Below are 24,345 nucleotides of genomic sequence, written 5' to 3'. Positions count from 1 at the left end.
GGTAATGCATTAATCTTGAGCTGTGGTGTATAAGCGCAGCCGCTGCTGATGTGCATTAAGACCTCTGCATGGTCACCTTGTGCTTAGCTCTTTTTCAGACTGAGTCAGCAGTAAGGCTGTCCTAAGTCTTAACTTAAGGTGAATTTGCAGGAGATGGGTTAGCAGAGCATTTGCAGTGGTTCTCAGTAGCAGGTGTGTCTGGTTTTACCTGCTTTATGGATACCAGGTCTACAAATCTGGAATGGCTGGATAGTTCTTCTGCAATAGAGCTGTCCGTCTCAGTTTGGACTCTTGAGCCTGCCTTGATCCTCCTTCTGTTGGATCTGACAGACTTCCATCCCTGTAAGGACTGCAAAAGCCTCACTGAGTGGTGGTTGTGAACCTTAGCTTGAATATTCCCATGCTGCTTTTGCACTTCATTTCATGTTAGTATTGTTAGAACCCCAGGTGAAAAAACCTCTCCAATCTGCTTAATTCGCATTAAGGTCTTCTAGTCCAGAACTGGCATGTCATTTAGAAATTTGTTTGATGGTTATTTCCTTCTAAGGTTTGGAAAATGACAATGTTGCTTGTTTCTTTTTGTTTTTTTTTTTTCTCATTCTTTTTGAACCCTCGTTTTATATGTGTGTGTTTTTTTTTTCCTCTGCCTAGACCTGGTTAACCATTTCTGTGAACAGGTCCTCAATTTTTTACTTTGTCCCTACTTTCCTGTCGTAGCCCCATCTTCCCCTGGTGTCGACTCCGTACCCTTACAGCGCACAGGCAGTCAACACGGCACACAGAACGCAACCGCGACCTTCCAGAGGGCCAGCTATGCGGCCGGCCCAGCCTCCAATTACGCAGACCCCTACCGACAGCTGCAGTATTGTCCTTCTGTTGAATCACCATACAGCAAATCTGGGCCAGCCATCCCACCCGAAGGGACCTTGGCTAGGTCACCTTCCATTGATAGCATTCAGAAAGATCCCAGGTGGGTGAAACCTTCTTCATTGTCTTTTATTTCTTGCTCGTGCTGAGGTTTGTAATTGCTGTTTGCTTTGCGTGTTTCTGCTGTTGGGTATTAAAAAACCACCAGTGGTGGTACACGGGAGGCTTTGTTTGCATGACAGCATTGTCCTGATGCTTCGCCTTGGAAAGCTCTCATGAGCTGTTCTGTGCAGTGAAATGATAGGTGTGGTCTTGAAGGTGTGCTTAGCCTGCTTTCAGTAGTGCCACACCGCAAAGCTTAAGAAAAGTAATTTTCTCTGGAAACAGGAGGAGTGGAGTGACTGTTGACTCTGTAGCCATTGTGGATTGAATTTTCAAGTTGCTTCTTGGGCAGAAGTTGTTGCGGTTCTTGGTTTGTCTACATGTAATGTTTATGAATGCTGCAGAAAAGGATATTTCAGTGTTGTGCAATGAGACTGAGCAATGTGAAAGCAGCTGTAGCTAGGGTTATGTTTCATCCCATGTGTTGTACAGGCTTCCAGTGCCAGTATGTGGTAAAAGAATGTATGATTACAGCTTTGCAGAAGTGGTTATTGTGTGCATGTTTTTCAGATATTTAGCACAATTTTTAATGTCGTTAGTGACCATCCTCATCTAGTTAGGGAAGGTGCAAGGAGGAAACTTTACAGCCCAAACAGGCATATAGATTAGAGAGAGAATTTTCTGGGAAATTATTTGGCTTCCATGATAACAACAACAGAAATGCTAGCTGGAGTCCCCAATGAACTTTGTGACTTTGCTCAGTTTTCTGAGGGAAAATAAAGCAATTCTTCTTGGTCACTTGAGTTTAAACTTGTTGAAAGTGTTAGTTTATACCAAGATTTTTCTTTGGCAGATGGTGTGATTTATTTATTTGGTTGGTTGGTTGTTGTAATGTGGAATTTAATGATAGGAGAGTCCGAAAACTTGCCTGCAACAAAAGTGCTGGAGGTTTTTAAGTAACAATTTGAAAATACTTCTTTCCCAAAATTAAAAAAAAAAAAATTATAAACTGATTCTTGACTGGTTTAGCATTATAGCAGTTCTTTCTCTCTCTGTCCAGCCAGGAACAGAACAGCAAATAACATTTTACAGCACATCAGAAACATCACTACCCACAGGGTTTTACTTGTTGAGAAGATTTCTGTCTTCAACTTATTTTTTTTTCCTCTTAACTTTAGCTGCAAAAATTTGAAAAAAAAATGAATTTAATTGCTCCCATTCTTCCCCCTGCCCCAAAGCAAACAGTAGTAATGAGAGGGAAAAGTCTTTTTCTGAAGCAGTGGTATTATATTTCTATTCCAGAATATGAGAGCCCATGTAAAAAAAAGAGCTTTACTTTGTAATTGTGTTACATTGAAAGTTAAAGAAAGATTAGGTGTGCACTAGACCAGAGGAGAAATGACTGTAATCTCTATGAAATGTTCTTAGGAGAAGCATGATGGTGCTGCAAATGCTATTCCCTATGAACAGGAAAGACGTATTTACAGTATCTCTACAGGTCTTAGACATAATATCTTTTTAAGAAAAGATTATTTCTGTTCAATTCCTTTGCTATCACTTTGCAGCTGTTAGCCAGATAATGTGTAGGATATCTGCTAGTATTTTTCATTTGCTTCTTCTTTTGGTTCTTCCTTGTCTTGTGGCACCATTTGTACATTCATGAGTATTGATTTCTGTAGGTAAAACAGGAGCAAGAAGTCATCTAGGTATAAAATGAACTTCATAAACCCTTTAGAGGGGGATCATTAAATATTATTACTGATTGCTATTAGGTAAATTGGAAATTTGTACATAACTTTTGTAAATAGGTTTGCATTACTCCTGATTTCATTCAATTGATCCATAGGCTGTGTGTGGTGTATATTAGTATTTCTGCCCTTGCATGTTGGTTGGAATAGTTCCGATACAGAAATGTCAGAAACACATTTGATTATGTTGTGCCTTAATCCTCAGAAGCCATACTCCACAGAGGCAGACTGACTTGTGAAACTGTCTGTGGCCTACACCAGTTACTGATCATTCAGCTATTGGAAAGACATTGAACATCTGAAAGGAGTTTGAAGAAAAGTAACAAAAGCAGTCAGAATGCTTTTAATGTGTTGATTTATATGAATAGATTACAAAAATGCCAATATTACAAGTGTGGAAGTGATAAAAATGAAAGACTTTCCAGATACTTTAAAAATAATACGGAAGGATAAAAATTACTTAGGGTAGAATGTGGGAGATACAACCAGAAAAAGGAAAATGACCCAAATGCAGTACACACTTTCAGTGGCTGTGTTAAGTTGTGCTGTATGCTCCAAAGGGTTACCAGTTATATGTTACACAGCAAGAAAAAAGTGCACAGGTTGGTGTGCAGCTGCACTTTGTCAACTGAGAAGTCACAAGTGTCCTTACAGCCAGGTTGCTGCTTTTGTTGGCTGGTTGGCTGGAGTGTTTTGTGACTGTCACAAATTGTAGAGGGCAGTAGTAGGCCCTCTACATTTTCAGACACCAAACTTCCCTGTCCAACCAGAAGTCAAAAAAAACCCAACTCAGTGGCAGAGAAAATCTGCAAGACAAAAGCATGCTATTTGCAGGCTTTTGATTAGCATTTCCTCTGTGTCACTCAGCTCAGGATGAAAAAGTAGATATCCAGAAAATATTGTACTCACCCTAATAAGCAATTAGCATTCCTAAAATTGAACGTAATTTTCTGGAATCTTCAATTCAGACAGAGTTTCTACATGGAGGGCCAGAAAAATGGTTGGCAGGCACTGATGTAATTGACAATTTTTTCCATTGCTCTCACCATGTAGTTTGTCTTACTGATACTCCTAATTTTAAATATCTGTTCTGAACTGACATTTGGCAAGTGAAATTTTAGCTCAACATCTGTTCTGCATCATCCAGCTGTCAAAAAAATGCAGTTCAATGTTCATAACCTAAAGTTTAGGACAAAAACATTAAAAAAAAATGGGGATTGAGATGTTTACAATCAAGTTTGTGGCAGGGGATAATTTTTAATTTATGCAGGTAGACTGTTAGCTCGTAGGAGCTCATAAACAGGTAGTAAAAACTTTCTACGTCTATACTGTTGGAGAGTGAGGCTTTGTTGTTTAAAAAGGAAATAAGTCCCATATCACTATCAGAAATAACACTTAAGTTCTGCATATGGGAAATGGAAAAGTTCATATCATTACAGACTGATTTTTCAAAGCATTCTTTTATATTTGCTTCATGTAAAAAAAGGAAAAAATATGCAGTAGGGCTGTGATGTCAGCTGTTTCATGCTATAATCTCTTATGTGAAGATGTAGTATAAGGAGGGAAAGAACACAATAATTGTTTTTTAATCGTTTGGTTTCTTCTGAAGTTTGAATGAGGGAAGTCTTGAGTATTTTAAAGTATTAGAAATTCATGTTAATGTGATATTTTCCTGTCTACTTTCATGAAGGAAGATGAATCTGTCTCTTGGAACTAACAAATCATCTGTGATTTGTGTATACTTATTATTTTATTATTTTATTATTATTTTCTTCTTCAGTTTTATTTTGTCTGTTTCTAAATTTTAGGAGAATGGGGGAATCCTAGAAATAGAAATGCTGGCATCCAGTTGTCAGTGTGTGTGCCTTCCAGATTTTATATCAAAATCCAAACTTGCCAAATTACTTAATTTTTGAAGTTTTAACCTAGTAAGATACAGTGTACAGTAACTGCTACTGCTAAGTTACACTTGCTCCACAGCAGATTAAAATAGAACATTTTCATATCCTCCATATAAATACATACCAATGAGGTTTTGTGGTTGCAGTGGTTCTGCTGGTTTGTGCACTCAAACTGTGTGGTTTGATGTGTCCAGTCACCAGGTGCCCTTCATTGTTGTGTGACTTGCCACCTCTTTTTATTTACACACATATACACAGGTCATCTCCTGCAAGAAAGCTGGCAAGAAGCTGAGGTAACAGCAAGAATTATGTGGAAATATTCCACCATGGCTACCAAAGTGATTTTCAGAGCTCACTGTCCATTTTCATACTGCCTTGGATTGTATTGATCTGCACTTAAAACTTTACGCTGTGGCTTCACTTTCCATTTGTTTCAGAACCTTCAGAACTGTTTATTCAGAAAAAGTGGAGTAATTTGGTGAATGAAACTGTAAAAGGTCCATTATTCATTACAGAACAGACTGCAATAATGATTGGGCTCTTGTTTAAAAAGAAAAAAATTATCATTAGAGAATCATGTTGCAACTTCACAGGAAAAAAAGACTTAAACTCAGGTATCTTGTAGTAGTTCTCCCCTTTGGGACTGTCTGGGTGTAAGTCAGCACAGAGACAAAAGTTTTCCAGGTATTGCATGATTTAACTGTAATACTGTGAAACGTTTCTGCTCGGTTTTGCGTTTTCAGAGTCAACTTCTCATTTCATTACCTCTGCTGACCTTAATTTCCTCCTAAGCAGAAAACAGCAGTGCTATCTTTCTTCTGAACTTTTAAACTGGCTATCTTTTCACTTATGAAAGGATATAAATTAGATCAGAACATTTTGTGTGAACCGTAAGTTTCAAAATTCACCTCCTTTCTCTTCTTTTTTTTTTTCCAGAAATATATTTCATTTGCAAAATAGAAGCTAGATAGAATTCTTTTTCTGTAGGAAAAATGCAGAAGTAAAATAAATTTTAGTTTAATTTCTGTGCTCCCATAAAACTGCTTATGAGATTAGCGCACAAAGTTTGGAGCATGGCCTGTTAAATGTTTCTGCAGGAGTCTTCTCCAAATACTTAATCTCACTTTGTTACAAGGATTGTCTCAGTATTAACAGTATTAGTCTGCTGTAAGTCTGAATAGCAGCCAGGCACTCTGAGAGTCTAAAGAGATGATAAAATAGCAGTATAATCCTGCACGGGTGGGACGTTGGCACTCTTGGTGGGAATGTTTCTGGTAGTTTCTTTGGGAAGGGTTGTCACCTTCAGAAAGAAACTTCTGGTGAGATAGAAGTGGCTGTGGTGCAGCTGGTGGCAGCACTGTGCAGTACTGCTGTTTTCAGGCCTGAGACATGGACTTGGGTTTTCAGAATCCCAAGGGATTGGTGGTGGCATCGTGGGTTTCTGGCCCAGCTCTCTAATGCGAGGTGTAGAGGACTGAAGTTCACATTCCCAGTCTGGATGAGACAGAACAGGGCTTGCAAATACTCTTCCTGCTTTTATGTGACACAAGTCATGATAGGCAGCTCTCCTTTTCTCTTGATTGTTTTCAAAGATCCTTCTTACCCTTATCTGAAGTTAAGGGTAAAGGGGAAGGTTTCTCCAGAGGTTCTGGTTGTAGGGGAGACATGGGAAACACACGTTTAGTGAAACAGAGAATGTAAATTTTGGCAGTGTAGGCTTATCTCCAGAGGGAAATGGTTCAATTTTCTGGGTTCTGTGAACACCCTAAGATTTTTTTTCCCTTAGGATTTTCTCAGGCCAGGCCCCTTGTATTGGTAGAACCAACCAGATGGTGTTTGAGAGCACTCATTTTGTAGGTCTGTGCTTAAGTATTTCTTTCATACAGGAAAGAAATACCAGGTTTACTTTCCCTACACAGAAATCATACAGTCTCTCGAGATTTAATCTATAGTCCTCCTGACTATGAAAAACTGACCCCAGAAGAATAAATTGGAAGAGTCTAAACAGTACAAAAATACACCCAGTTCAAGAATAGCACGTCTTGAGCACATTGCAATTCTTCATACAGATCTCTTCTACGTGCAAGGTGGGAATTTTTAGTTGGTACACAAGTTGTTTTTTAAAAAGCATAGCAGCTATGATAAAATAAATAGCAATCTGTTTCCCTTTCCTGATGAAGATAATTAAGGATGAATCTTGCTTCCTTAAAATAGGTGAGGGTGGAATCTATAGACTATCCCACAGTCTGTTAATTTGGGATTTCAGGACCTAGCTGGAAGCCTTGTCTGAAAAAGATTTTCCTAGAGAGTACTTAGTTCTAGCTTGAGCAGGCCAAAATAAACAAGCATCTGTCTGGTCCTTGCACGTGTCAACTTTTGGCGAGGTAAAGAATTGATACCCGGAACATGTAAAACTTATTTTTGTGTGTATTTGAGCACTTTGCAGTATGTGCTAACAGTCCCTGTCTTTCCACTGTTTACACTGAGGTGGTTTATAAATGGCTGGGGAGGCGTTGGGCACAGGTGAAGCCATCTCACAGCACCGCAAATCCAATTCAGTATGTACAGATTTATCCACCTGTATTTGCTATTTTTTCACACTGGAATTTGCCCTATATTGTTAGCAACCTTCTTTCTCTAGGATAAATGCTTGGTAGTGGAAAAAAAACCCAACCAAACTAAACCAGAGAAACAGAAAATTTAAAAAAAAATCTATTTAGGACTGTAGTCTACAGGAATGAAATGGCTTTTAGTTCATGAAGTACTTACTACCATCTTTCTCTTCTTTTTGACTGCTACCATTTTACTGACAGTGCAGGAGGGCACCCAGTAATGTTGCCATCGTGCCACCCTTTCAAGAAATCCGATCCTAGCATTAGAAAATCTGCTCTATTGTGATCACAGAACATCACCCTTTCAGAGTATTAGAGTAACGTGGATGTTGCTGGTCCATGTAGTTTGAATAATGAGTATGTCCAGGAGAGCTTACAGTTCCTAAGCGATGAGCAGAGTAGAAGAGGTTGTATGCAGCTATTTTATTTGTCCGGTTATTTAGCAGTATGCAGGGTATAATTTTGAGAGAGACGATACCTTGTCTCTTGTTTTGATCTGCAAGTTCAGCTCTTCCAATCGTATTGCTCCACTAGAAAGTAATTCCTTTCCATTGTGCTGAAGGGAAGGAAGCAAAAGGCTCCTTAGGTACTTGTGACTGAGGCAGGATGCTGCTAGGAGAGCCACATAGTGTGGTAAGTGCACTTTTAGCAGCTCAGGGGAGGTGAGACTGATGTTTCCTTTTTCAAGTTTCGTTATTTCTAACTTTCCTTCCTCCCCAGTGCTGGTCTGCCACTTGAAGAACAGCAACAAAGCCCTTCCCTCTCTTTCTGTCTTCATCTGTTTGTATTTTAATGGCCTCATTCATCCAAGAAGGAAGCGGACAGCGTACTTCATACTGTTAGTAGCTCATTTCTGGTTCTTGCATGGCATTATTGAGCTTCTAATAGCAAATACATGTTTCAGTGCAGTTCTCGCCTTTGTTTGCCACACATTTTGCTCAGCAACCTGTGGCTCATTTGCAAACTTTGACAGATGCAAAATCTGTGTGATGTCTTTCTGTAATGACAGTCTGTAAGAGCCAGGAAATGTTGTAAGTATATTTCCTAAACAGATATTAAAAGCAAGGAGAAGAATCATACTTTCAGGCTTTACTGGGCTCATGTAAGCTGTCACGATCTTCTGGCAAGATAAACCACATAAGAAGCTTCTCAGTAGTAGCTCTTGGACATCTCATCAGCCAAATGGATAATAATGATCTTACTGTTTACAGGGACGTTGAGAATAAGTTAAATTTTTAAGGTGCTTTGAGGTTCAAAGGATAATCTTGCTTTTACTTTCCTGGGAAATACGATGGGAGCGAAAAGAGGGGAAATAGGTGAAGATGAATGCGGTAAAATTTAAAGAAGTGATGCAAGATGAGGATGCATAGTCTCAATTTTTTTTTCATTAAAAGAAGCAACTGAAAGTCATCCTCAATTGTGAGGCAAATTGCCTTACAGAGATTGTTAGTTTCAGAAGCTAGACCTCAGTGTCATATACCATAGCTATTTTATAAGCAGGAAACAAAAGCTAACACTGAGAGTGTAGAACACTTCTGCAAGATAATAACACCAAGTGTTTGCTGAAAAAACATCTCTAGTGTAGAGCAGAGCTAAAATGTTTGAAAGGAAAGAATGGTCAACAACTTTTATTAGTTTCTAGCAGAACATTATGGCTTCTATAAATTAAGAGCTTGACTTCAAGAACTTCAGCTCTGTGTAGATTTCAAATGTTGTCCTATCTCTGCCAGCTCACTCAAGATCACAAAATCACCGAATATTCTGAGTCAGAAGGGGCCCATAAGGATCATTGAAGCAGAATGACACCAGGAGTCACACCATGTGCCTGAGAGCGTTGTCCAAATGCTTCTTGAACTCTGTCAGGCTTGGTGCTGGGACCTGTGGAGGTCCCTGTGTCGCAGTGCCCAACCTCTGGGTGAAGAACCTTTTCCTGATACCTGGTCTAAACCTTCCCTGACACAACTCAGGCTGTTCCCTAGGGTCCTGTCACTGTCACCACAGAGAAGAGATCAGTGCCTGCCCCTCCTCTTCCCCTCATGAGGAAGTTGTAACTGCAGAGAAGTGTCCCCTCAGTTTCCCCTTCTCCAGGCCAAAAGACCAAGTGACCTCAGCCACTCCTCGTATGGCTTCCCCTCGAGGCCCTTCACCATCTTCATAGCCCTCTTTTGGGATCAGAGCCTGATGTGAAGTCCACCCTTTCTTTCTCTGGTGCATCACCATTTCCCTGGCAATCTCCACCACCTTTACTTAGATTGTTCTTTTCCAGCCTACTCCACTGCCCCGCTCCAGGAGCTCAGCGAACAAGTGAGGTCCACAGATGCACCGCAGTTCTTAGCAATAAGCAAGCAGTTTCCTAGGAAGCAAAAGATACCACTGATCCCATAGCAAACTGCAGCCATTGTTGCCAGGGAAACTCCTAGTCTCTAGACTTACTGGGAAATATTTAGGGTTTTTACTTGGTTGGTTTTGGTTGGTTCGTTTCTTTAAGCCACTGCAGCATCAGTGGGACCACTTGCTTGCCATTTACCATTAATAATTTGGGGATCATGTTTGTCTTCACTGTTTAATGAAGTGGAAGGATCTGGATAGCTGAAGACCTGGAATGAAGTGGACAGGTTTTCTTAGCCCAAAGGAGGGCCAAGAGTGAGATGTCTAGGTTTCCTGAACATATCAAAGGTAAAAATGTGGAGAAGAAAGGCACATGTGGAGAAGGAAAGAGCTGTGTAAACTCTGTCCCAAGATAAAACAAATAATTTATGTTCAGGAAATTACCAAAAGCTACACAGGCTGAAGGAAAGTATTTTAATATAGTTTTTTATTCTTTAGAAATCATTTGAAGTTAGCTTGATAATCTTTTTGTTCCCTGTGAGGACATGATGTATTTATTTCATAGATTTCTTTTCGAAGAGGAGGGCTTATTTTAGGTTTTATTCTATTTGATGCGTTGTTTTTCTTTCTACCTACCTGAATTTGAGGATCTTGAGTGTAAAAACTTGTTTAGAAAGTTTGTGCCTAATAGCTGCAGCTTAAGAGGAGTGGTTGTGTGTGTGTGTGTGTGTTAGTGAGAGGAATGAGTATGGACAACACAGGTGTGACAGGGTTTCGTAGTAAAAGCAACTCCATTTCTTTCCTGTTAGCCAGGGCTGCAGAACATGTCATTGTGACTGTCTCTCAGAATCTGTGCTGATGCATCAGCCCCACTTACTCCAGCTCTTGTTGTTAGTGTGAGAAGTGGTCCCTTTTGTTGACCAGGAGATGGCTGCTGGGAGTCTAGGCAAAGGGTGAGCCTGGAGCCACCTACACGTGTTTGTTTTTCAGAGGCATTGGTACTCTCCTGCTAGCTGAGGGGTGCTGCTGCTGTGCCCGTTCTGGCTCAGAGCTTGGACTGCGGGTCTGAGGCGGGAGCGCGCGGGGAGCTCCCTGCTTGCAGAGAGCCACGATGTCTGGGCCCGCTCACAACAGTGAAGTTTACTGCAGCTGAAGACACAAAATATTTGAACTGTGTTAGACAGCTGTAATTCATGTCCAACGATTCACAGAGAGAAGCAGCCTCTGTTGTTCACTGAAACGATCCTGTAATTACACACAGAGTATGTATTACATTACACCATAGTTAGATATATGGCCCTAAAATAAAAGGAATTTGTTTTTCTCCTGCAAGAAATTGGCCTTTAAGGGCTTACCCTTTTTACCCCTTTTTAGGTTTCTGTATAGTTATGTGATTCCTTCCAATACCTTTTAATAGGGAAGGTTTGACATTTTTCTGCATGAGAATAGCTATCAAATGTCTTGTAAAGCTCTGGCTGCACACAGATGGGCACAGGGGGATCTTTTAGATGTTTTGCTGTTAAGCTTTTTCAGGAAAAAATGTGAGAAAGGGATTTGATTTCTCCTGTGCCTTTACCTAAGTTTACCATGGTTTGCCAAACTGCAGAACCTCTGTTTCAGCAAGGTATTTCATCTCTCTTGTATTTAGAAATTCCTTAAAGTGCATGAAATCATCTCTGCAGGATGAAATCTTCTTTGCATAGTCTTCTCTGGTGGATGTTTTTTTTTCATTTGTCAGCAGCTACGTTTTTTTAAATGAAATTTTATCCTAAACTGTCAAGGTTTTATCTGCAGCTGTGAAGGGATAACAGATCCTGTCAGCCGCTGCTTTTTCTGTGGCATGGCTCCAGCAACCATCTGTTACCTTTCTGCTTCTGCGTGATTTACACACCAGAATCTCCCCTCCTAAAAAAAAAAACAATCCACAAAAACAAAACAGTAGAGAAGTGCTACACAAAAGCTTCGTTTGAAGTATGTAAGATTATATAGATGATGTCAGTAAACATGGGGGACCAGTTCTTGGGTTTGATAAAAGAGGCTTTAGAGCAATTTGGTTATGCTTCATCAGAGGAAGAGGTTGCCTTTTCACAGGGGGAAATGGCTTGCATGAAATTTTCTCATTCAGAAGTGTGTATGCATGACTTTCACAGAGAAATTCAGGAGAAATGCACACTGAACACCTCTTCACCTTTTCCTTTACAGTTATGAGTTTGAGCTGATCAATTTTCAAGTCAGCTAGGTGGAAATACTTTCATTGAGAAGCCTGTTTATCACCCCCTATATGCCTGTAATCATATCAGTTGTACACATGGGTGCAGTGAAACTGAGCCTAATAGTTCCTAATCCACAGCAGGTTTATTACTAAGCCAGATTTGCCTCATAATAATAATGCAGACAGCTTCTCAGAATAACTTGCAGTGTTGAAAGCAGAAGCCTTATTCCTGTTTTGTTTCATATTCATCAACATAAAGCTGTCTGTTACTGAACTTACATTTCTTTGCTTTTGTTCAAAAATAAATCAGATTTTTGGTTATATTTTATTATTTATTAATATTAAACATAGCTAAGTTCCATTCTGTTTCAATGTTTGTATTGTGGATTTTTTTTGTTAATTTTTATTTGTAATTATCGCTAAGAGTTGGGTAGGGGTCATTAGCTTCTCAGCTGTTCCCAAGAACATGTGATGAGAAAAATTCTGCACTTCATTGCTAAAAGGAAGAAAAAAAAAATGTTTTGGAAAGGTGAAGGGAAGAACTGATGGAGCTGTTTTCTTCCAAAAGAGTTTCTCAGGGAAAAAAAAAATCAGGGAAACTATGAATCAATCTCTCTAAAATTTATTTCAGAGCACTATTTCTTTATTTTGCCATTCTAAGTTAAGAATAGAATGGATGGCAGAGAAATGATAGACCTGGTAGGTGACAGCTGAGACGTGCAGAATAGTGATGGTAGCCCGTTACACTTGTGTTCAGAGTTTCAGCATAGCCTGAAGGATAATTAAATACACAAAGTAGTTTTCAAAAACATTTTAAAGAAAAACTATTTATGAGCTCACATCTCTAACATTTTAAACTTCTTTGGAAAATGCAATTCTCTGCATGTGGTGTTGATTTAGTTCCTTGCTGTTGCAGGGTTCTTGGGAAAGCTAAACTTAAGGTGCTCCCAGTTGTGCTGAATAGAAGCAATATAAGTTAAAACCTGCAGTCTTTTCAAAGAGGAAGTTCCATTTACTTTGTAATATGACTTTGAATGGAGGAAGTGCAATAGTTCAAAGAAACTTCTATTTTATTGGAATATTGACCATGGGTTTTGATCATCAGTGATTGAGGCAAATTTTTAGTTTTGGATAAAAAAATTTAGAGGATAAGAGGATAAAACTGTCATGTAACATTTTATCAGTTTACAGTGAAAACTAGTGAGGTTCAAGAATTTGGTGATGATAGTTTGAAGTTCAGCATTTGTTCTCGGTACAAGCAGAGTCTGGAGTTTTATCAGTATATTCTTCTCCACTTCATGAATCTTATATGTGAGAGAGAAAATATTTTAAAGGCACTATTTTCACATTCACAAAGTATGTGCAATGAGAATATGTGGAGAAAACATTTTCAGCGTGATTCCTCTAAAAAGGTCTTATAGTTTGTTTGTACCTCTCTTACATGCAACAGCTGAGTCTTCCAGGAAGTTCACAACAGCTAGAAGCAGTTCAGGGATGGGGTTTTTTTCATACTTTCAGACTAATAAATCTGCTTGATTCAAACAAGAAAATACCATTTCTTGGATAATAACTGTCTTATAACTTATCACTCAAATGATAAGATGTCAGTGTAACAAGAAGGTTTTTTTACTGTCAGCATCTCTCTAGATTCAGTTGAGGTGTCATGCATCCTGCTTTAGAACTTTAATTAAACTTCTGGAGAGACATGTTTTAGATTTTTCTTGTAAGACCCAAAGTTTGAACTCTCAGTGGTAAAAAAGTAAAGCAAATAAACTTGTAATAGAGCAAGTATGATTTTCTTATGCTGGTGTTTCATTTTGTTTAGAAAATTCAGAACAAAATAATAGTCTTGAAATAAAAGCCAGGAAAAAAGAATAAGAGCTAAACTGAGTAAATGTAGCTTTTATGTTTTCTGGCAATTTAAAGACTGAGTGTTTAGAAAGTTCAGAGAGAAGAGAGATGGCCGCTTTTACATGAGAGTTGTAGTATTGTAAAAAATATGATTCTGCCTTTGTTTCTTTTACCTTAGAGAAAGAACATTTTGGCAGAGATCATTTGCTTCTTCATTCTCCCCACCCCATGTGAAATTTAGACTTTGCAATACTGAATTCTCTTAGGATCCCATTGAAAAGGAGACTGGTGTGAAGATTGTGTCTCTCTCAATATGTGCCTGTGATAGTGATAGTGATGCAACTCCCTTGAGAAGATGCAAGTTGGAATGGAGGCTGTGAAAAGTGCCTGAAGAATTACTGGCCAGCATCCCCTTTTAATATGCTAACCAAGAGTGAAAATGTGGACTGATGATGCTGTTTCTGCACATCTTGCTAGCATTTAAACGGTCCGGTGGTTTCCTTTTGCTGTACATGTTCAGTTCCAAAAACCTCATGTTCAATTTGAAATGAGATGTGAAAAGCTGGACTGATGAAGAACAAGAGAAAGAAAGGCAGGATTGAAAACAAAAGCAATTAAAATGTTTAGTTATGCCAAGGATTAAGAATGGGTAGTTTCTTTCTAGACAGGTCTGCTGTGAAAGCCTGTAGGAAGGATGCCATGTTAAAATTGCAACAATCTTTTTGGAAAAGGTGGGCAAATATGAGCTCGAGGTTGTTGTTAAAGGAGCTTTTCAGAGTGCAGCAAAGGGCAGAACTCTGAAGGATCTTGGACATTTGTGAAAACTGTGTGGAAAATGCACCCACCTATATTCAACAGTCTCATGATATCATCTCGTAAAAATCAAACTTGCTTTGAAAGCTTGATTGCTGGACTGAAAAACTCACATCTTTGAAATACGGCAGCAGTTTAACTGCACAACTATTAAGTCTGGGTAACTAACTCAGAAAAAAAAAAAACGTGGAATTTGCTAATCTTAGCTTATTATATATACTTTTTTTTGTGCGTATATCTATGTATGTAGTATTAAGTAGGGCTTTAGCTTAAGCAAGTGCTGGCTGTGGAATGTCTTGAAAAGAGAAAGTGCAGAGCACAGGATTTTTGGGAACAACAGGACAGTGGAAGACCTCCTGTGGAAACTTCAGTCTTTCTGTATGTAGAATAAATACAATTTTTATATGTAGTATGTATGCATATGTAGAAACCATAATCCGTGTTCGCCCGGCTTGAATCCATATGCTGGCAGCATGTGTGTGTAGGTGGGGATATGGAGCACAGGAGCAGGGTGTGATTTTTATTCAAAGACACGAAATTACTTTGGTTTATAAGAAACAGTAGGATCGGTGCAACGTGAGTGGAATCTCCTTGGCTGCTGCTGAAATTCCTAGTGTAAATCAAGCTGAAAGAGAGTACATTTAACTTAGATATTAGGAAGAAATTGTTCTTTGTGAGGGTGGTGAGGCACTGGAACAGATTGCCAGGAGAACCTGGGGATGCCCCATCCCTGAAAGTGTTCAAGGCTGGATGGGATGGGGCTTTGAGCAATGTGGTCTAGTGAAAGGTCTCAGCCTGTGACCGTGGGGGAGTGGAGCTGGAAGATCTAAAGTCCCTTCCAACCCAAACCATTCAGTGGAGCTATGATTCTGTGAAATGCTGAGAAGCACTTGGCCTGAGGTAGACCCTAGCCTCTCCAGCATTTTTCACATAGAAACCTCATGTTCAAAGGACATGGTCTGTCCTATGTCACCTTCAGAAAAGATATCTGTTAGTTGTGTCCTCTACTTAAGGTAGAGTCATTGTCCAAATTCTTCATGGTCTTTGTGCTGGTCTGTCCAAAGTATCTTCTCTGTTCCCCGAAATTACAAGCTCAGGAGGTGCAAATTTTACATATGCAAATTCGGTTGCAGCAGCTAGTTTTATTTATGCCATTGGGATTTCCTTCATTATAAAGTGGAAACTGCAGTCTTATTTTTTTTCAGGTATTTGTGATTTCACTGATAGCTCAGGGAAGAGTTGTGGTCATTTTCAGTGTTCAAGTTACAGACAAGTTACAGAGAATCTCTTGTATTTCCATGGTTTCAACTACAGAGTAAATATGTATGCTTTGTCAAAACCAAATGAAAATAATATGAGTATTCAAAACAGAACAATATATTACCTGAGTTTCACATTGATGAGGTGCTGTAGCTTAATACTTTAACTTGGATAGTAACAAATCTAGTTCAGTGATTAACCAGCCTGACATATGCTGCACCAAATTTCCTCCGCAGGCATGTTATAGGGAGAACCAAAGGATGTGACAAGGTAGTGTAATCCTGAAGTGACAGGAGTACTGATTTGCTTTATATCAGCTGGCATGTCAAGGAAAGGCTGGTGTCTTACTACGGATGTGATATTTGGAAGCTGTCCCCCAGCAGAGCTGATCTGTGAGACTGAAGTTCTCTGTCTTTGTGTCATGACTAAGTTTGTGATGGAAAGAAGCTTTCCAGTTCAAATGAGGTAAAGGAATAAGTAGGATTTGGTAAAGTCCTAGCTAATTTGCTTGCTAGGAGATGTTGCTCTTCCTGGAAGATGTATGACTAAGACCTGGATTTGCCTAAACTTTAAATAGTATTATTACTTTTTAAAGGTATTAGTTATTATAGAGTAATAATAATCTTCATTTAAAATAAGTATACGTATTTATTGCATATTTCACATATATGTGACCAAATTCTTTGTTGAAAAAGATAGGTTTACCACATAGGACAACAAAATTGTTCGTTTTCAAATGAGATGTAATTATTGGCTGGCATGGTACTGTTTGTTTGTTTTTATTAAAATTTTTATAAGAACATTTATCCCTGAATAGTGTTTTAATTTTAATTTTTAGACTCAAAATTGCATTTGCTGAGGACCTGTAAAATAATTTAAAAGGACTGTATGTTACATTAAATAAGATGATGCTTCCTTCTTTTGGGTAGGAAGCAGATTCTCTATGTTCTTAATAGAGATTTATGTTTCATAGCCTATTACATAAGATGGCTCTCCATGGAACCTCAAGAAATTAGGAAAAGTAATAAATTTTCTGGATTTTTGCTTGGCGTTTTTTGTAGTTTGTTTGTTTGTTTGGTGTTTTGGGGTTTTTTGGTATCACTGGGGAATCTCAGAAACATTGCAAGAATACAAACCTAGTAATAGTCAAGTGAAAAATTCCCCTCATGTGTTACCACACCTCCAAACAAAGACTTGAGTCTCTGAAGTCCTTAGAATAGAAACTTTCTTCCTTTCCTGTTCTCTTATTTGACACTTTAACTAGACAGAGCTGAGTGATTTTGCAACAAGTAGCTAAAAATATGTAGGAGAGTGACAGATATAAAACTAGTATGAATTAAAATGGTCAGAAGATCCATCAGACATGGATGTGTTTCTTCTAAATTTGTCAAAGGGTAAAGCAGAAAAAATTTTAAGACCTACAATGAAATTGACTTGCTTGTGAACTCCAAGAGCAATATTCCTAGTTGCAAATTTACTTTCTTCTTATTTTCATCCTATGAGGTATATATGGCTCCTAGGCTTCTGAATCTTCAAATTTGAAGTATGTCATGTAAGACATCATTCAGGATTTCCTCTCTTAATGTCTTTGGGAACTGTAGGATTCGTGTGTCCTGTCAAATAATGCTTCCTTAGAATGGCAATTGGTCTCTTCCTTTATTTCTCCTTTTTTAAAAATCATTTTTAGAGCCTCTAATGGTGTGCTGTGTGGCAGGGTGTACAGCCATCTCATCTCATCTCATCTCATCTCATCTCATGTGGGTTTTGACTCTAAAGTGGTCCCTGATTCAAGTGGGAATTCTGTCCCCTTGTTTCATGCACACACCTTTTTTTTTGTCCTTACAGAGCGGATGCTGGCCAACTTTTTACTGGGATAACTACTCACTTCTCTGCTGAAGGAGGAAGAATTCAGAGCAGAATGTTATTATGGTTACAGAAAGTGTTGTGAGTAGCTGGGAGAGTGATGCCAAGCTCTTCTTGCTTTACATGTGAGGAAGGGTAGAAGAGGCAGTGTGGTGTGAGGTGTAAGGCTTTAATGCCTCATTCACAACAGCTCATAGGGCAAATTACAGCTTAAATTTGGTGGTGGAAGAGACACATACTCACTGATAGGCTTACTTCTTGCTGAACTATACACAGTATGCCTAGGCTATATCGATTTTGGTCTATTATTGTTTAGTATTTGAATTTTCATTATTGGCAGTTTTCTAGCTGGCGGTGTCTGAGGTTTTTAAGAACAGGTCTGATAAGCACAACCATGTTGGTTGGAGTTGGTAGAAGAAGCTCTGAGTGTTGTTAGAAAGCTGCTGCTGAGAAATTATATATTAATTAGTAAATGAGAAGAGCCTTTTTTGTATATCAGACATCCAGAGACAACACTAGAAACCAGGTCTGGATTTCATTTTTCAAAGTTATTGGACATGTATTGTATAACTGAAGAACTTATCCTCTTGGTTTTCAAGCTAGTTGGGGGCACTTAGAGGAGGGTGGCTTTTTGCCTTCCTCCATGGCCCTGTCTCCTCCACAAGTTGTAGTTAGACTGGAGCAGTGCAATTTATGGTATGCCATATGGGGAGAGGAAGCAGGGATCAAGAGTCTTCTGTCTTCTGTCATGGATAGCTAATGAATATTTTCAGAATTAAGGCTGATCTGAAAGCTGTGACTTGATGTTGAAGTCACTTGCAGGTTATATCAATGGCCTCAGTAACTGCAGCAAGAAAACAAGAACAAGGGGTGAAGTCTGCCATTCCCCACAGAAAAGGCTGAGGGTCTGAGGGTTCTCATTCCAACAGATTACTAAAGTTGAAGATTATACAAGCCTGTGAAGTACTGAATGTTTGCTGGTTTAAAGTTATTTTAATGTGTTTTTATGGGAATTGTCTTAATTTCTTCATTCTGAATTTACAAAACAGTTTAAATGTTCTAAATTATTTCAGACAAATTTCAATTTTTTCTGTATTTTGCCTTTTTATTTTAATGTGGTTAAAGAAGCACATAGATGCCTTCAGAAAGTGCCCTTCTCAAGCTTTTTATCAGTAAAGGAGATGCAAAATTACATTTCAGTCTTTGCATTCTAAGATAGGAAGTTATGCTTTCAAATATGTGAATTAACGGGGTTTTTTAATAGAATTTGAGTGTAGATAGTATCAGATGAGTATCTGGAGTATAAAAGTCTGAGAGGAGGAAATTTTTCAATGCACTCACATGAAACAGCTTTCTTCATTTTATTTACAAAGTCTACCTTTTTTGTTTGGTCACTTGTCTTAACTAATCTCTAACAGAAGGTACAATATCTGATCCACAGTAAATGTTCTAAAACACACTGTTTGCAACCTCTCTAAGTTCTTAGTGCTGAAGGTGATGCCTTGTCTCTGAAGGTGTCTGTACAGTACTGTTTTACACAGGCAGCATCAATAATAGATTACGAACCTGACAGCCTGGGTATTGATATCAATGTGCAGAACCAAGATTGTTCTGCAAAGCAAACCAAAAAATGAAGCTATCAATTGCTATCTGAGTGGGTAGGTGAGGCAGCTGTAACTGAAAGCTAGTTTGAATTGTCAGCATAAACTCTGTCTAGCTTGTGCATACACTGAAATTACTGAATTCTCCAACAAAAATTGTCACAGGTTGTCAAGAAAATCTGTTTGCTGATGTGAAAGAAAGATACCTGTCTCTGGGACACCCAGAGTACAGTATTTGAATGCATGAGAGCATTTACTGAGTGCATTATTTCCAGCTTGGGTTGGTTCTGGTTCTGCAAATTTTATCCACCTTACTGTCCACTGTCATCTTCAGCAGAAGGCAGATTGTCCTAAGGGAGGTGATCCATGTGTAGGTGGATCTGTATCACAGAAACAGGCTTAATCTCTGAAAGTCTAACAAAAGGTGTGATGGATAGTAGTTCCAGAGAAGGAAAAGTGGGAATGAAAAAGGTATGTGACACCCCTTATCTTCCATTTGCACTGTCTAGTACAGAACTCAGCCTGTGTCATGTCACAGGATGGCTGTCACAGTGCCTGTGAGGTCCGGCATATATTGCTCTAGCTTGGCTCGTGGAAGCAGTCATCATTTAGTATGTAATAGCTTTTGTTCAGGTCTTTTCATGTTTCAGCCTTACCCATGAAGAAAAATGCTGCTTTTCTGGTAGTTATAAACACTAATTTTGGACACAGATTGCAGTTTTGTTTTCCACTATTTTGAGATAAGTTAGGGTTTTTACATGATTCTTTTCATATGGTTTTGGTATTTGTTCTACAGTCAGCCATGCAAAGTTGTGATCCATATTTATTGTATTGCCACAAGTTGCTTCAAGCCCAGAGATAATTACCTACTCTCCTTAATCCCATTATCTGCTAATGGAAAAAAATCCGTGGAAATTTCTTGAGGTACTATTATCCTAATTCATTCTAACAGGTAGTAAGTCATACTATTTCATACTTCTGGTTAATGTACAGAACTTTAACCAGAGAGCAAAGGATGAACTCATCCTGTAGTTGTGTAGATAGTGTTTAGAGAAGCGGGATAAGGGGTTGACCTGGAGTATTTTGTTTGGGGTTTATTGTCATTGGCTGAACATGCCTTCTTAAAGGTTTTTTCTTAGGGGTTTTTTGTGTTTGGTTGGGTTTTTGGAGTTTTCTAGATTACTTGACAGAGTTTGATTATCAGCTGGGTCTGCTCGGCTTTATGGTGACTAAATACGTACTTCATGTCTCCATTGGGAGTGAGAATACCATCTTTTTTACAAATGATTTGTGAGTACCCTTCCAAATTGTAGTTGTATTTTTCAGCCATGTGTGATTACGGGATCATCTGGTGAAAAGGCACCTGTAATGCATATGAAATCTTGTTGCCTAGCTTCCACAAAAACCCTCTTGGGTTCATACTGTGTACCTCTCATTTTAGCCACAGATTAAATGTAGACATGCAGATAGTGTATTACTACTAAAAAAAATTTTAAACATAAAAAGGCTGAACACTGTAAATTGAATTTAAAAAGAAATAAAAAACCCCCACAACCTAAACTAGCAGTTTTAGTTGGTTTCCTGTTACATGCTTGAGAACATTTTCTGTACACCAGGGGAATATCATCTCATTTGAAACGCAGACATCACGACACTTACAGATTTGTCATATAGCACATTGGAAATTATCCATGAGAATTGTAGTGTGCTAATTTTTACTGCTGCCCATATCTCTCCATACATTAAAAAAGATGAACTAGACTTGAGATGAAAAAAAGTGTTGCCATACTTTTTCAGATGCATAATTGACTTCATATTATTAAACTGGAAATCCTGTGGGATGATAGAGCTTATCTTGAATAACAGCTCCTTGGTGGCCATCTGGGCTTTTAGATGATAAAATAATGTACTCATTTTTCTTAACACTGATATTCTAGAGTACAGTGCAAGATCTGTATTAAAATCAACTTCCCTAGGGGGAGCTTCCCCATCGTCTGTTTCTTTACACCCTCCTACCACAGTATTTTTGTGTGCTCTGCTTACAGACTTCACTTCCATAAAACCCAAAAGGGAGACAGCTTCTGTCGATTCTGTGCATTTCTTACCATATATAGGTTGAAGTAGTTTATAAACTTCCAAAAGATGAGTTATTTTTATCACACTGCACAACCTGGAAAGTGGATTTTAGATTGATACTGCTTATGAAGCTTGTGGCCTCCTCTCTTTTTATTACAAGACGTTGCTAGAAAATCCTTTTTAAAGTTACTTCAGTTTTTCTAATATGCCATTTATTTCTAGACCGCCGACCTTGATTTCATCATTTAATAGCAATGAAAAACATATTTTTTAGGCCAAACATTCTTGAGGGTATTTTTATCCCTAAAATTGTAACTGTCCTTTAGTTAGATTTAGCCAGGTAAAATATGAGAGTAGAGTAATGACATAACATACTTTGTTCAAAGTCCAAAACACTCCTTGTCTTAGGGAGTTCAACTGCAGCCAGAAATGGCACTGTCACTAAAGAAAAAAGTCTGGTCAGGAAATGCTGGATGTTGCAAGTTGTTGAAGCCTAGATTTGTTAAATGCTATTAAAAATGAAGAAAAATAAAAGAAATTAGTGCTTCAAAGAATTTTCTTTACCTGTTTTTCCAGTCATAGTGTCTGTTGTTTCTTTCAGTTCAGGGAAACAGAGGGAGTTGAGCTAGATACACAGCTTTTATACAAAGGCAGATGCTCCTGAGCATCTTTTGTAGCTGAGTGAAGGAAGGATATTCCTGATTGAAAATCATGTTATGTAGCAATACACGAGGTCAGCCTGTCCTTGCAAGCTGACAGTCTGTGTGAAACAAGGTCACGTCAGCAGCTACCTTAAGGTGGCTGCATGCCCCCTAAACTTAAGGGGTAATTGTTCTTCAAAGGAGACTCCTCAATGGAAGTGTGTCAGCTGATTTGCTGCTCTGAAGTCACCATGCTTTTTTATTTATTAAGACCACTATGAAGTATGCAAGGTACATACATATATTTTTCCTCTCATCTCAAATTCCTACTGACTTTGATCTAAGATTTTAAAAGAGGTCTGTACACCTGTAGCATTCTGGAAGAGAAAGCAATGAAACTTTGGAATTTGATTCTAAGTTAGCTCAAAGGACTGTTATGTCCTGTATCCCCTCTGACAGAGACTAGCTCCCAGGGAAGAGGACAGAACAAGCTTACTGTTATTATGCAAAATGTTTTGGCATCCATGTTGTATTCAAGAAGTTTTTCAACTTTTATGCACCTTCTTTGAATATCTCTTGGAAAACTTCCACTTGATATTTTAATTAGATGTCTACCAGTTGTACTGAACACAGCTTTAAAAAATAGATCCATATTCCTCTTCTCCATGGCAATCATAATTGTGAAGATCTCTACCACACATCCTGTAACTCATTTCTTTTATAGGTTGAAGCATTCTCTGTATATTTAGAGGTATATATTATGGAAGCTGCACCTTAACTATTAGTGTTCTCTTACAACCTTCTCTATTTTCAGTAAGGTTTACTTAATTATTTTTGCAAGAGGGAGATTAGAACCAGGCATTCAAGGTACAGGTATGTACCATAGATGTGCAAGTAAAGATAATGACAATGGTGCCTTTGTCTTACATTGTTTTCCTAATCACATATTGATTTCACAGATGTTTCACAGTACCAAGCTGATACTTTCCTAGAACCATTATAATCCAAGTTTATTTCATTTTTTAAAAACAATGCACTCCTTGGCTTCTCCACAAATTTTTGGTGGCTTGTGTGGTTGCATGTGCTCAATGATTCAGTTTGTAAAATACTTTCTGAAATTTTGGCCAGGTTTGGCCTGTGGTTCCCCAAATATTCCCTGCAACATTGTTCTTTTTTAGATTTTAACTCTGTTAGAATGTGAATATAACATGCCAGTTTTTTCTAATTTACCCCTAGTCATTTTCCCATATTATGATACTTTAGTTTCCTCATTTAAGCACAACCCCAAGTTTTCCAAAAACTTTTTTCCTAATCTGCAATTACGCTCTTTTTGCTGCTCTGTAGCCATGGTAACTTCTTTTTAGGGTTTATTAATTTTTCTCAAATTTAAGTGTAGTGTACTAAATAGTGCTAAATCTCAATCGATGGTGGAGAGACTATATAGCTGCTCTTCCTAACTCCTTTTAGCAAGCTGGTTCGTTCTAATGTGATTTCTCTCCTTGAAATCAAAGACAACTGTAGTGTTTTCTTTGGAGTTCTGCTCCAACAAAGGTATTTTATCTGCATATTCTTTATGATTTCTTGGATGTGGTTTATTGACTGCAATGTTGAGAACTAGACCTTTGGCATAAGTGAGGACCAAGACAGGCATTACATTCCTTGCAAGGATTAGCAAAGATTAGAGCCCTTCCAAGCAATAACTGTGCCAAAGTCTAAAAACTGAGTAGTAACAGTGGATTTATTTGGGGTGAATGTTCACTACACAGAAAATCCATTGACATCAGAAATATTTATTTAATTTTATTTTAAAAATTTGATATTTTTAAAATTAATGGAGTTACTACCCATGGAGTTAATTAAATGGAACTGTAAAGTGGACATCCGATGTAGTGAGTCTTTCTGGTATAAGTTAATGGGCATGTGAAAGAAAAGATGGTTGGAAACAGTCACCATAGATTTACTTAGGGTGAATTATCCCTGACCAGCCCAGTTGGCTTCACTGATGAACTGACTAGATTTCAGGATGGTAGAATAGCAGGTCATGTAATTTACTTTAGCAAGGCTTTACTCCCACAGTATTCTTCTGTCCACATTAGAACGTTATGGTTTTGATGGGGCAAGAGCTCATCTTGTGGAGAAAGGTGGGTTTATGATCACACTCTGAGGCTGACTGAAGGACATGTTATACCTGAGAGCCAGTAGCAGGTGGAATATCCTGGGACCTGTCCTGCTTAATTTCTTTATCAATAACCTGCTAGAAATAATAGAGAACACTGTATTCAAATTTGTAGGTGACACCATGTTAGGATGACCAGCTGATACCCCTGAGGGCAAGGCCACCATCCTGAGAGACCTAGAGAGGCTGTGGAAATGGTCTGCAGAGGAACCTGGGGAAATTTCAAGTCGTGCATACAACAAGGAATAAGGCCATGCAGTGACTCAGGCTGGTGCCCGAGTGGTTGGGAGCAGT

At 38.5% G+C, this 24,345-nt stretch overlaps 1 protein-coding gene across 13 annotated transcripts in view; it reads left to right on the top strand.

Moving 5' to 3' along the window:
- Positions 1-24,345, top strand: part of CTNND2 (catenin delta 2) — a 640,487-nt gene that overhangs the window by 411,793 nt on the left and 204,349 nt on the right. For all 13 annotated transcript variants that reach the window (XR_010080727.1, XM_063400030.1, XM_063400087.1 and 10 more), the window contains one exon: positions 718-970. Coding sequence is in view for 12 of the 13 variants with exons in the window: in XM_063400030.1 (XP_063256100.1) it covers positions 718-970 (253 nt within the window). In the remaining variant the exon portion in view is untranslated. The remainder of the gene's footprint in view (positions 1-717; positions 971-24,345) is intronic.

This window comes from Prinia subflava, chromosome 1, assembly GCF_021018805.1.
Source record: "Prinia subflava isolate CZ2003 ecotype Zambia chromosome 1, Cam_Psub_1.2, whole genome shotgun sequence".
NCBI lineage: Eukaryota > Metazoa > Chordata > Aves > Passeriformes > Cisticolidae > Prinia > Prinia subflava.
The sequence above is the reverse complement of the archived record's forward strand: the minus strand, read 5'-3'. Positions and strand labels throughout refer to the sequence as shown.